Source organism: Phaenicophaeus curvirostris, chromosome 3, assembly GCF_032191515.1.
Source record: "Phaenicophaeus curvirostris isolate KB17595 chromosome 3, BPBGC_Pcur_1.0, whole genome shotgun sequence".
Classification (NCBI taxonomy): Eukaryota; Metazoa; Chordata; class Aves; order Cuculiformes; family Cuculidae; genus Phaenicophaeus; species Phaenicophaeus curvirostris.
The window spans coordinates 82258303-82273240 of record NC_091394.1 but is presented as its reverse complement, the minus strand read 5'-3'; the positions used below and the strand labels follow the sequence as shown (position 1 = coordinate 82273240).

The 14938-nt window shown below is 34.4% G+C and overlaps 1 protein-coding gene across 1 annotated transcript in view; it reads left to right on the top strand.

Moving 5' to 3' along the window:
• The window catches only part of CSMD3 (CUB and Sushi multiple domains 3), a 608404-nt gene that overhangs the window by 250225 nt on the left and 343241 nt on the right, over positions 1–14938 (top strand). Inside the window, exons 8-9 of the mRNA XM_069854554.1 lie at positions 77–154; positions 5054–5141. Of these exons, the coding sequence (XP_069710655.1) occupies positions 77–154; positions 5054–5141 (166 nt within the window). The remainder of the gene's footprint in view (positions 1–76; positions 155–5053; positions 5142–14938) is intronic.

The following is a 14938-nucleotide window of genomic DNA, read 5'->3' as shown; positions in this document are numbered from 1 at the left end:
ATTAAATTTGTCAAATGATATGAAATATTTTAGACTGTATTGCCTGATACATGTTTTTGTTTGTTTTTTTAACTAGTGAAAAAGGCCATAGATTTTAAATCTAGAGGATTTAAATTGTTTCCAGGGAAAGACAACAGCAACAAGTTTTCTATCTGTGAGTGTACTCCTTTTTTGTTACCTTTTTCTAGTGCAACAGTGAAGTTTGTGCTGTCTGTGTTATTTGTGTGTTTTCAAAACTGTTAATGTATTTCAGATAATATAACTGACTTAAATCTGTTTCTCCAGTCTGCATGATGGATTTTTAAATATGGTTCTACTCTTAAGGCAGACATTCTATAAATCTGGCATTGTAGAATGACATGTTGTTTTGTCAGAATTTTCACATTAGATTTGCAGTATTTACAAAAAAAATAAATATTCGTTCTCCCAGGTGTCAGCTGAAATCTTAGTTATGACCAGGATATGCATTATTTATTTGAAAATCATTATTAGTAGAAAAAGGCCACACAAATTAAAGCCCACCCTCATTTAGAAATGTGCAACCACATTTTTTTCCAAGCAACACATGAGGTCACTTTCTGAAATTCTTTTCTTCATTAATTTTGACAGTTTAAACTGATTATTGACTGTAGTTTTAAAAATTCTGGAGGTGCTTAGTGCCTTCAACTTTGAATACAGAAAACAGAAAATGAAAGTGCCTAGCATCTTACAGCACCAAATGCTGATTAACTAATCAGAAGAAGGCAGGAAACTTTCTAATATAAATTAAATATGTATGACTCTAAGTACATTAAAGAGGATATCTTTTGCAAAAGCATGTGCCATTTTTATAGAGTTTCTTTTTGGACTAGAACCACATTTAAAATATTTAGACTTAATTGGTTAAAATAAAGAGGGACTGACTGCTTGTCTACTTATACTATGTTTTGTTATTCTTCACAGTCGTGAAATAATATCTCTTTAGTTTGGACACACCTGCACTAATTTTTTCTTTGAAGTGTAGTGATGGATTCTATTTCCAAGATTTTGCAGGGCACATCGGCATAACTTTTAATGCATTTTTCAGTTTTAGATTTTAACATATTAGCTGTGATTTTCTTAGTTAAATAAAAGACCCTTTTAACATTTACCCATAAGAAAAATGAAGGAAAACTTTTTTTCAGTTTTTATAATGTAGCATGTTGCCATATTCAACTTTTTTGTAAACTGCATCATCTAAGTAGTTCTGTAAGGCATTTCTGTAAGGCATTTCTGTTTTATTTGAAAACTTTGTGTCAATATATTTAAAAACTAGTATTGTTTTTATTTATATTGGGTGACTGGAAAGTAGTGTTTGTACAACTAGAAATAACAGTAAGATAATTACAATAGTGTTTATAAAGTACATCACTAAGGTATCTGTCAGATGGTTCATCTGTGGTTTTACAGTTACAAATAAGAATAATACAATGGCTGATATATCAGATTATTTCTCTATAAACTTATTTTGCACAAATCATTGAACATTCTGTTATATAAAAATTAATAGGAATTGCATATTTATAGTGAAGTATTGTATACCTTTGATATCTAAAGCTGACTATTACAAAATTAGTAATGAAATTTATCAATCTATTTTTGAAATTCTTTATATAATTTCAGATGCTATGATATTCTATATGAAGATGAAAACTTCTCTATCTTGCTTTATTTCTTATGAAACACAGATTACCTATATGATTCAATAATAAATGAAGGTGAAATATTTGATAATTTTTACATTTAGTCATCATAATCTAGGCATAAATAGAGAACAAAGATTTTGTATTGTTACCTAGCATTTGATTGGCTAGACACTTTGATAGCTGAGGAAGTTAGAGACAGTATTTAATTAAATGCCTACACATTTGGCTATTAACTTTACACAAAATTCCTAGTGTGGACCCAGCTGCATCTGTACTTGCATTACAATAACAGATAGCATCCTTTTTAAAAAAGGGCAGACCATCATTCAACTATTAGTGGAATTAAGATAAGTGAATACATATTTTAAATTGTGGCTTGTGTTAGCAGTGTCTTTAGAAATTACCTTCTAACATTTCTCATGTGTATGTCTTTTTCCTGGTTTACTTTCTTTGAGTGTATTAGATATGTTAACATTTAGTAGTAATACATAGATGATTTGCGCATAGTAAAGCCAGAATGATAATATTTGATTTGATGATATACTTTGAAACAAGTATGCATCAACCTGGTTTTACGAGTGTAGAGATTAACAAAATAAATAACTGGGGGACCTAGTTCAGTTTGGGTTAGAACTCTGGAACTCTCGCTCACAGTTTCGTGACCAGACTATGAATTAGTACTTTCCCAAGAGGAGCTTTTAATATACTACAGGAAATCCTTTCATTGCTTCTTGTCATATGACCATCTGGGATGTAATACAAAGATAGACAGATGGACAGACGGACAGATAGATAGATATCTGGGGAACTATACAGAGCTGTATTTCAGTAAACTGAAAAATCAGGCATTTTGTCTGGAAAAGTGACATCAATACACAATAATAAAAAAGTACTTAACAGAAATCAAAATGGATCTAAATTTGTCCTTAAATGCATTTCTGATTTGGGATGATTTGTACTTAAAACTTTCTTTGTTATTTTTTACTGTGGTATATGTCTTATTTTCATTTTGTTACTGTAATTATTTTATTGGTTTTGACATAAACCCTTATAATTTTATTTATTAATAATAATAAAGCCATGCTTTATTTTTTAAAACTCCACTTCATAGAGTATTTTTAAGAATGGATCTTTACACAGAAAATGACAAATCCCTGTAGGTTTTTAGATTTTCCTTTTTTGGTAGAAATTGAGTGTATCATAGTTCCTGTGCTTTGAAATACAGTAGAATATTTTTTATATGAACAATCTCTCTATTAATTGTATATAAGGAAATACAGTATACAAAAAATAGTTATTTACAATATCAACATATGAATTACAATAAGTAGAAATAATTCTGTTTAAATAATCTTTATTTTGTTTCTAAAAAAGTTTTTTTCTTTGTATATAGGTATATGATACAGCCCCCAAATGACATCATTTTATTTTAATTTCTTTGATGTTATAATGGCACATCATGAATAAGTTTCTAGATATAGTTTTAACATGTTCAATATCAGGAAAGATAACAGACTGTCACAAAAATGATATGTCTCTTACCCTAACAGTTCTCAAGTATGCTTGCTTTCCCTTCCTTCTTTGTTCAGTGAATCCTGAGTTTCCACCCAAAGTTTTAAGGTCTTTTCCACATATATGGGCTGCTTATGATGATCAGAAATTCTCCTTGACATAGGCTCTGGAACTATGTAAAAATACTCAGATACTTCAAAGAATTCGTTCTAAATACTTATTCAACAAAATCCTTCTAGATGGTCTCAAGAAATGCGGTTTATGGAATTATAATTGCTAGAGACAGATATATTGCAACACTACCAGGAATCTGGGTTTCTATAGCTAATATGATTTAATCACAACTATTGGGGGAGGAAAAGACTATAAGACTGAATTCCAGTAATATGGATGGTCTCTAAGGAAGATCCCTCCTGTGCCAAAAATCCACTGAGCACAAAGATTCAGGTGAACAGAGATTGCCTTTGTTTGCTGTTAGAACAACCTTAGACATGTTACAGCTCTTTCAGGGCAGAGGAGGAACTGTGATTCCAGTGGACAAGGCCTGACCTTGATAGGTTTTTTGAGCACTGTGCTAAACTGAGACATTTTCTTTTAACCCTCCGCAACACTTTCATTTGGCCTTTGACATCCTCAGGGGCATCCAATGAATTCTTCCCTTTCTGTGTAAGAAAAGAAACGTCAAGGAAGGGAAAACACCCACATGTTCCGAATATTATTTTCCTTCATTAACAGCTGAAATTTAATGAACATCCATTAGAAGTATAGTTAGATACTACATTTTTTTATTTCAGTACCTTCGGTTTACCATGTCATGAGATCAACCTAGTTATATACAAATTTTTTCTTTAAAGGAAAATTAAAATTTAATACTGCAAATCCATTATTCTAGCTCCTCAGAAGTAAAGATGAATGAAGCTGAAAATCTTTTTCTGCTTTGTATAAATCTTTTGTTTTCATGTCAATTTGTATTTTTTGAAAAAATAACCTGTTGTCAGGCAACAAATTTACCAAGTAATGTCTGGCCAACCTTTTTTAATGATGTTTTCTGGGGGAACTGCTGCTTCCTGATTCAATGAACTTCAAAAGTTAAATGCAAAATTAATAGAATTATATTGACCTAAAACTATTATTGTAAGATATACTTTTGTAAGCTGTAATATTAATTAGAAGATATCTAATGTATTAAAAAGAAAACACAAAGGAAGATGTAGTTGAACAAGCTGAGGGCTAGATTGCTATACATGAATTACTGGAAAAACACTGAAAGGTTCACAGGAATTTTCTCTCTGAAGATCCATTTTAGTTTATTGTAAGGTAAATGTATGCAAATCAAAGTGGCATTTTGAGTTTACCTTCATATCACCATATTTTGGGGGTATCTGCATTTTCAATACTGATTAAGGACAATTCTCTCAGCATGAATGTATGCTTTCAAGTTCTATTCAAGGAGAAAAGGTCAGCTCTTAGTGGAGATGACATTTATTAGATTGTGTTCAGAGTAAAATCTTACAACCCTAAACTTGATGAACACTCTTATATGTTAATGTTTGGAAAGGAAGAGCAGTAACATTTCCATATGGGTTCAATGTTACAAACAAACAAAATAGCTGATTAGTACAACTTATAAAGAACTGTTGGTTTTTTGGAAAAAAATCAGAAAATATGTGCTTTCTTATTATAGGAAGGAAAAACATGTATTGAACTTAGAGAGCATATGTGTAATCATACTCTGTAGAAAATCTGTTTTAAAGGACCTAAAATGCAGATAATGCTTTATTTCATATTTGTCAATCACTCGAATCTATATATCCTAAAATCTGTGTTGTTTTATCTTTATTTTGTTTATTTTGTTTTTGTTTTTGTTTTTTTTTCAGTAAATGAGGGAGGTATTAAACAAGCATCCAATTTGTGTCCAGATCCTGGGGAACCAGAAAATGGAAAACGAATAGGCTCAGATTTTAGGTAAAACATAAACTCTACTATTATATCATTTGTCTAATATTGAACTTGGAAAATGCGTATGTTTAAAATTTATTGCTGTTGTTGAGCACCTCTTTCAAAAGTGAACTTTTAAATAAAAAGTAAAATGGAATTCTGTATAAAATTATATAGTGCAATATAGCCTGTATGCAAATAAGATAAAACACCAATTTGAAAAGAATATATACTTCTGATAAACTAGAAAAAAATGATTTCAAGGTAAGTTAAAATAATTTTCTCATGTAAATACTGTGTTAGATTTACAAATATTGATCATGTATGGTACTGGAGGGGTTTTTTTAATAAGAAAGCAAAATTTAATGAAACACAAAAAGAACAATAAAACCTCACAGAAGATGTTTCAGATAGAAATATTCATTGGAGTCTAATAGAGCATATTATATTTCCTACAGCATGTTTTTCAGGAATTTAGAAGCTTGATATGTGCTTGTGTATTTCCCTTGTAGTAGTCAGATTGTTTTAGCACTTGAAGCAGACTATTTCTTTTTATTGATTTTTTGATACAGCTTAAACTGGAAGTGTATAGTAATATTGTGTTAAAAAACATAAAATAAAAAAATCAGCACTAAAAAGTTGTACTGTTTCTAGCAAATTCTTACTTTTCATTCCTTGCTGGCTTTATGAATTAAATTGCCAGTGATCTCTTCCATGTATTTTTTTAATTTAACCTAAACTCAAATTTTAACCCACTTTCCTCCTTCATTCTCAACTATATTTCAAATCCCTTATCTTGTAAAAAAAAGAGATTGCAATACTTTTTCAAAACACTCTGTTTTTTCTCAGTGAACATACGTGACTTCTACAGTGAGTAATAGCAGATGTTGATGTATTGTATGAGTAGAGACACACGTATAATCAGTTATTGAAAATGTTTTGAATTAATTTGAATCTCTTATCTATCAGAGTTTCTAAATTGTTAGCTTTTCAATTGCTGAACATTTATTTTTTTAAAAAAAATACCAAATTATCTATGAAGGAAGATCAGCTTTTCTATTGACCCCCATGGTAGTGCTGGTTAATGCCTGCGCAGAAGGATTTGGGGATGCTCATTGATGAGCAGCTGACCCCACCTGGAGTATTGTGTCCTGCTCTGGAATCCTCAAAGTAAGAAGGATATGGAACTGTTGGAATGGGTCCCGAGGAGGGCTACAAAGATGATCAGAGGGCTGGAGAACCTCTGCTATGAGGACAGGCTGAGAGAATTGGGGTTGTTCAGCCTGGAGAAGAGAAGGCTCCGAGGAGACCTTATAGCAACCTTCCAATGCCTGAAGGGGGCCTAAAAGAAAGCTGTGGTGGGACTTTTTACAAAGGCATGTGGTGACAGGACTAGGCGGAAGGGCTATAAATTGAGAGAGAAACATTTAGACGTTAGAAGGAAATTCTTTACAGTGAGGGTGATGAGGCACTGGAACAGGTTGCTCAGGGAAGTTATGGATGCCCCATACCTGAAAGCGTTCAAGGCCAGGTTAGATGAGGCCTCGAGCAGCCTGACCCATGGCTGGGTTGTTGGAATTAGATGATCTTTGTGGTCCCTTCCAACTCCAACCATGCTATGTTTCTGTGATTCTATATGCATAACAGAAGAATAAGTCCAATCCCATCATAATGGAAAAGAATAAATAGCTAGTGAAAGAACATAGTTTATGCATACAGTATCCACTGGAAATTAAATTAGTGAAAGTGAAAGTGAAAAGAAGTATTCAGTTTAATGATGTTTTTGTGAACAGAAAGGGTAAATAAGCTTTTGTTCAAAACAAATTAAACAAGATCTGTTAGATACATTATTATGCTCTTGGTCTTAAGGGCTATAATTTGCGGGGGCAGGGAAGTTTGTTTTGGTGAGAAAATATTATACACTTTCCACCAAAGAATGCATTTTCAGATCAAAATGAAGTAATCTTTTTGTACTCAACTTTATTTTGATCGATTCTTAATATTAGTATGGAACCAACCTTTTTAAAAGTAAGAAAAATGAAAAAAACCCCACACATCCCCCCTACAAACTAGTACTTAAATGGTCCTGTTTTTGCTGAGTGCAGATTCTAGGAACAGTCTAAATTCCTGGCAATTTTAAGGGCAGCCTACAGGCTTCCTGGGTTCTCTAACAGATTACATTGCATAGCAGTAGCAGTTTCTGAAATCACAGACTTTTCTATGGCTTCACTGCCACCTCAATTTTATGCTCTAAAGCTATCCTCAAACTGATTTCTTTCAACTAAATATGTTAATTTCCATAGTTTCTTTGAAGATAAAAATAGTCTGGTCTGGATAGTCTGCTGTAGATAAGTTCCACCTAGTGCAACATCTTTATAGGCAGTTCTGTTCTGACTGCAGCTCTCACAAGAACCCCAGAAAGGACCAATTTCCTTTCATAAGGTGGAGTCTTTCCACTCTTTTGTGGTCACCTATCTTAATAATGTGAAAACTTTTTATTTGGAAGTAGTGGGAAGACATACACATACATGTGCACTATTTCTAGCCACTTTATTGACGGACCTTGAAAAAAAGGAACAATTACTCCTTTGCTTCCATTAATCTTACACGGGTTAGAGATAAATAGGATGATTTCCTATCTAAGGTATGTTAAAGATCCTAGGAATGTGAATGGTGAGATTTTTACCTGTGGAAAACAGGACTGGTCAATGTTAGTAATACATATGTCATTTATCTCAGGTTGAACACTTGATAAATTGAAAAGACATCTTACAAGGAATAAAAGTAAATTAAAAATTTTCAGCAGAGTGAATAAAATTTCTTCTCAAATTAACCTATTTTCAATTCTTGCCATAATTATAATGGTTGCTTAATTGTCTCATAAGCTTCCAAAGTAAGAATGCCACTAATTCTTTAAAATAGCTAAGACATTGAAAGTAAATGCTTACATTTAGTTAAAAGTACAGTACTACAGAAAAATCTTTTCCACGTTGTCTTATAATTAACAGAAAAATAACACATTTTTTTCTTTTCCATTCTTGAAATCTCTTTCTCTATCATGTAGGAAATAGCTTTACTTTGACTTTGAGCTTTTTTCCCCCCTTCTGATAATGAAGTGAAAACCCCAATTACTATACTTTATTTTTAAAATATAGCATTTTGAAGAAAGGGTTAAATCTATCTTTATGGAGCTCAATCAAAATCTAATTTCAGTACAATTTAATCTATTTTAGAGAAAAGCATGCTTGGCTCACTTCTCTTTAGCTTTCTTCAAGCATGAAGATACAGGTTTGAAGCATTTTATTGCAGTTTCACTCCTGTTGTTATAAATACTACCTGCTCTCTCAGCACACTCATCTGTCCTTACACGGTTCTTAGACAGACTTAGAAAATCAACTGTGTAAGGTCTAAGATAAGCTGCAGCATTTCATGCCATTCTTTGGGACCTAACACTCCATGTTCACCCGACTGGATATTTTTTATAATGCAAAACTTCCCCATGGCTATGTTTTGAAGTTTTACAGGCTTTGTTTCCAATGCTAGATGTTAAATCTTCTCTGAATCACATCCCCTTCTCTGCAGACATGCAAGATGAGCTTCTAGATTCTGAAACTTCAAGCCAAACATCCTGAAAATTGAACAAAACTCAGCTGATTTTCACTGTGAGATTTGACGCTAGTTTAAAGGGGAGTAGTGTATGTTTCATCTGTCAAAATTTAATCAATTCCTTTGTCAAACGGAAGCCTCTGACAATGCAAGCTTTGTGGGGAAAGGTGATACCTTAGGAACAGTTTAAGCAGAATTTCTAATGATCTCCAGAGTCCTGGGAGATACGCTGCAACTGAAATGTATTTTCTCAGCACATGGTAAGGATTTCTCTTGACCAGTTCTTTTGAAGTTTTAGATATTCTAACATTATATGCTGGAATCCTAACAACCTGCTGTAGTGTTTCCAAGTACAGTATCAACTGATCTACAGAAATGTTCCTCTGCATACTCTTCACTTGGGAAAGTTGCTGTGGCTTAGCTCAACTCTCCCACTGTGCTAAATAGACTACAGTAGATTTTACCTGTAGTTTGCCCATAAATAATTATGGATCAATAGCATGTAAAAAGTTGCTAGGTTCAGAAAATGTGTCTTATTCTGCATGGCCTTGGAAGCTTAAATTTCACCTTATCGTGTTTCACTGCAGATAGAGGAAATTATACGTGTTGCAATACTGATTATTTATTTACACTAGCATTAAAAACCTATCATAATATTAAATTAATTCTTTGGTAGGAACAGACTTTAAGAACTGGTGTTTAGGCATTTCTGATTTTGTTTTTGGTTTTTTTTTCATGACAAAAGCATGATGCATTCTCTCAACCTTGTTCAGTGTCAGGTCTTGACAGAACAGGTTAATATGGCAGGAAGATGTGAATCTGTTTTCTGTACTTTGATGTTTATGTGAGTTCTCAGTTGATTCCACAGCAATAGAATATTACTGCAGTTTATAAATTCAGCTGTATTCCCTGCACACCAGTGCAAAAATTCGAAATGCATAATCTCCTCCATCTTCTAGACTGTCCCACCTATCCATCACAAAATGTGCAAGTGAAATGTAAGTTCAAAATGCAGAATAACGTCATTTTTATTACAGCTGAGGCTGCGATTTTGATTTCTTGCACAATTGATTCTTGTTCAATAATACTTTATAGAATACATCAAAAAATGGAGGCAAAGAATCTAAACCACATTTGTTTGCTACATGTATGCCAACTATTAAAATAATCCTATTCGATATAAACTTAAATATAAATTTACATTTCAATACCAGTTGCATGACGTTGAAGAGGGACAATTGCCAGATTTTCCACCTGGGACATAGCAACCCTGCACATACACACAGACTGAAGAGAGAGAGCCTAGAGAGCAGTCCTGTGTAAAGGGTCAATGGCAAGTGGAACATGAACCAAGAGTGTGCCCTGCCAGCCAAGAAGGCCAATCGTGTCCTGAGGTGCATCAAGCACAGCATTGCTAGCTGTTCAAGGGAGGTGATTGCCCTGCTTTACAATGCACTGGTGCAGCCCTACCTCAAGTACTGTGTGCTGATTATAAATACTGTGTGCCACTGTATAAAAAGGGTGTCAAACTACTGGAGAGTGTCCAGGGGAGGGCTACAAAGTTGATGAAAGGGTTTGAGGGGAAGACATATGAGAGGCAGCTGAAGCCACTTGGTCTGTTCAGTCTGAAGAAGAGGAGACTGAGGGGAGACCTCATTGCAGTTTACTACTTTCTCACAAGGCAAGGGGGAAGAGAAGGTGCTGATCTCTTCTCTCTGATGACAAATGATAGAACCAGAGGGAATGGCAGGAAGATGTGTCAGAGGAGATTTAGGCTGGATATTAGGAAAAGGTTCTTCACCCAGAGAGTAATGCAGCACTAGAACAGGCTCCTCAGGAAAGCAGTAATGATGCCAAGCCTGACAATATTCAAGAAGCATTTAGAAAATGCGCTCAAAGACGTGGTGTGAATATTGGGTTGTCCTGTGCAGGAAGAAGAGTTGGACTCAATGATCCTTTTGGGTTTCTTCCAAGTCAGGACATTCTATGATTCTGTGGAATATAGATTTCATAACAATCTGGGTATGCTGTTCCAGTTTTGTCCTGCTTTTCTTGGAAGAATTTTCTCGTAATGTAAAATCCGAAACTCCTAAACTGCCCTTTGTATATTGTCTGCCAGGTAAAGAAAATTTTGACTTCATTATCTTTGCAGAGGTTCTTAAAATAGTTATGGTCTGCTATTAAATAGTACCTTAGCTTCTTCTTTGTCATACTAATTAAACCTATCTGCCTCAACTTTTTACTGTAGGTCATGTGCTTCAAGCCCCTAGTTAACCACCAGAGCCTCTAGAGTTTTTACCACTTTCTTGAAATGAGAGACAAAACACTGAGGCAATATTGCAGACGCAGCCTCACTGGGTAATAATTTCACTTGATCTGCTACCACTACTCCTTATGTAGTTTAATATTTAATTTGTGGTATTTGGGATGAGAACACATTACTGATCAATAGGGTGGAACTTCACCTCTACCTATTGATTTTCATGAGGTTTCCTTCAGCCCAGTGCACAAGTTTGTCAAGTGCCTGGATTGAAGGTCTGCTGTTCACTGTGTCAGACACTTTTCCTAATTTTGTGTGAACCAGAAGTTTCTGGAAGTTCATTTTGTCTCACCATCAAGGTCAGGCATACGACCTCATATTGACTTTCTAGTGTTCAGGTTATTACTAGTCACCAGTTGTATATAGAGTCATTAATTCCTATGCTTTAAGCACAACTGCCAGGCCAGTTTTTAATCTGTCTGTTCAGTGTATATTTTGTCAGCTCCCAAAAGACGCTGCTGCAAGAGATATTGTTAAAAGCCTTGCTGATGTTTAGTTCTGTTACATCGAGCACTATTAGATCTACCATTGGTCAATATAGCCAGTCATTTTATCATAGAAGAGAACCAGGTTGATGACGTATGATTCACCTTTGCTAAATATGTAGAAGTGTTCTTGATTTCCTGTTTGTGCTTTCCTAGAGGACATGCGCTTTCCATGGATTGAGGTTACTAGCTTCTCCTTGCCTCTCTGAGAAATTCACATAATGTTACCCTTTATTCAGTCAGTAGGAACTTGTCCTCATCACCACAATTTTTCATAGATTATACTAGCCTTGCATAGAATCAGCCAGCATTTTTAACATCCCTTAGTGAAAGCTACCTGTGCCTCTGCCTTTGAAAACAGCTATCATCTTTTACTTGTTCAACCCCAGCATTAGCTGTCTTTCTTCCTCCCACATCATGCTGGTACATGCAGATGTTTAGGAACAGATGTGCTGTAGAAATTGATGATGAAAAGTCATTGAGTATTTCTGTCATTTCCATATTGGATTCCAGTGCTACAAGGTTGCCTTACCCATTTATTAATGTACCAACATCATATATGAACTTTCTTTTATGACTACTATACCCACAGGAGCTCTTTTTCTTACTAATCTGCCTTACTAGTCTTTGATGTAGCAGGGGGTTGGCCCAAGGAGTCAACTTAGTCACCTAGGGACCTCTAAATTAGCAGCTTCAGTTCAGAAATTTTTTTAACCATAAATGGTTGAAATATGACAAGGATCAGAATAAGAACTATAGATGCTTTCTGTATTCTGAAATTTTTCTCCAACCATTCACTTTTCATCACTCTCAGTTTTAGCATATTGAACTAAATGGATCCAGTCTGGCCTTTGGCTGCACCCATAGACAGAACTGATTTTCTGAATAAATTCTAATTTTAAAACTCCTTGAGGTTTTTCATTCTGTCCTTTAGATTTTTGTTTTTTGGCAGTGCATGTCTATATTGTATATAACAATGAACAACTCCATCGCTATATCATGCTTCAATTCTGCTGTGATATGCAAAACAGGTGCTGTCTACACACACTTTGAAGGGGCTTAATCTGTAAGCCATTTGGATCAAATGTAAGTCAGGGAATCAAATTGCCTTTGATTGTCCAGTATAGGTGGTTTGTTTATAGAGATACACAAGCCAATTTTTATTAGGAAACGTAGCAAAGGCTGGGAAAAGGGCTTGAGATCCTATGATATCCTTTATATAGAGTATCAGCACATCTATGTTTAGTTAGGTTATGCGTGGGTCTTTGTGCCATAGTGCTTTGTGGTTACTAAATCCATTGTATTAGCTATACCTAGACTAGAGAATACTATTGGCCATGTAACTTGTGTTAGCTGTTACACCTAAAGGAAATATTTGTTAATACTAGGCCATCTAAAAATAAGGATAATGAATCATAGAATCACAGAATCACTAGGTTGAAAAAGACCTTTGAGGTCAGCAAGTCCACCTGTACCTGTCCACTACTAAATCATATCCCTAAGCAGCTCATCTACCAGTCTTTTAAATACCTCCAGGAATGGCAACTCAATCACCTCCCTGGGCAGCCTGTTCCAGTGCCAGATAACCCTTTTAGTGAAGAGTTTCTCCCTGATGTCTAATCTGAACCTTCCCTGGCACACCTTGAGGCCATTCCCTCTTGTTCCACCATCTGTCATATGGGAGAAGAGATCAACATCCACCTCTCTACAACCTCCTTTCAGGTATTTGTAGACAGTGATGAGGTCTTCCTCAGCCTCCTTTTCTGTAGGCTAAACAACTCCAGTTTCCTCAGCTGCTCCCCATAAGACTTGTTCTCCAGCCCCTTCACCAGCTTCATTGCTCTTCTCTGGAAGAAAAGTGATTACAGTATTCAAGGTACAGCCTCACCAGCACTGAGTACAGGGACACAATCACTTCCCTGGTCCTTCTGGCCACACTGTTTCTCACATAGGCCAAGGAAAAGGAATTTGTGTTTTTCTACTTTTATGAAATTTTCGTTTTGGAAGCCTTTTCAAAATACTAGATTTTGTTGCAATTCCTATTGTAAAGTGGTAGTCTTGGTCATATGCATGCAAGTATTTTTATGTTGTCACTGCGGAGTTTGGTAAATAATGCTGTATGATATTTTTCTACAGGTTTTCATCATATATTTTTAAAACCAAACCATAAAATTTTATTAATACCTGCTATCATGGTGATAAAAGTAAAGATACTCCTCAAAATTCCTCTTAAAATATATGCTTCACTACAAAATGTAGTATCACCATACATGAGATTTTAAAAATATTAATGTTTAGTTTACTTTGCTCTTCTCAGTATTTCTTCAATAGCAGCTCTGGTTTAGTCTTTTAGGTTTATTCATTCTTTATTGGAGTGGAAGAGAAGAGTATTTCCCAGGATAAATAATAACACAAGCTTTTAATTAAAAAAACAGAATGACCATCATTTAACAACTGAAAAGATAATAGATAATAAAGGCACTTAACTCTGACGAACAACCTTCTGAAAACATTAAGTTGAAATCATGTAGTGTAAGATTCTGCTGTTAGAGAAAGGCCTGATATGTAGACTAGTTACAACTGTATTCAGGACTTGAAAGTATAATGATCTAAAAGGAGAATAATTATGTCAGTAATACACATTCATGTACTGAAGTTTTCTTAATTTTTGAATTCAATTTCCATCCCAATCCTCCCCTCATAAAACCATAACAAAGCAAACCAAATAACCCACCCAAGTTTTTATGGGTTTATTTTCTGTTGCATTCTATGCTGAGTTGAAACACCAAATTTAAACTCCGTGTGGAAAAGCACAAAATCTATTGACGCCAACTTCATAAATAAACACAGCTAAATACCTAGAAATATTTTCTTCAAATTATTTTATTTTCTTCCATTAAATTGAGAAACATATGCCAGTTAATTGAAGAAATGTTCATATTCACTCTGTAACTTTGATTGTCTAATAGTTGCTACATTCAGAATCTTGTTACTGTTAAAAGAAAGCACACTATTTACATGGAATAAGAGTTTTTTGCTAGCCTAATTAAAATCTTAATCTACTAAAGAGTATAAAAACAGCTATTACTAGTCTATTTACAATAATGCATTCCTAGTCCAAATTAATAAAGGAAAATCATATTAACGATATACCAATTTTTCTTAATAAAAGAATTCTTATTAATATCTAATCCTTTTCTGTGGTATTGTGTTCCCCCTTTCAATGCCCCTTTGGTACTAAAGTAAAAAGTTCCTTACTTCCTCAAGAAGAATCAGGGGTGAGGGATATTTGGAACAAGTCTTCTGCATCCTGAGGTCTTCACTAGGAAAACAACATTTAGGGGGCATTTCTTCTTTAGTCTTGTGGTTGACATTTTTGCTCCTCTTCTAAGTGATTTTCTTATGTGTGTTTT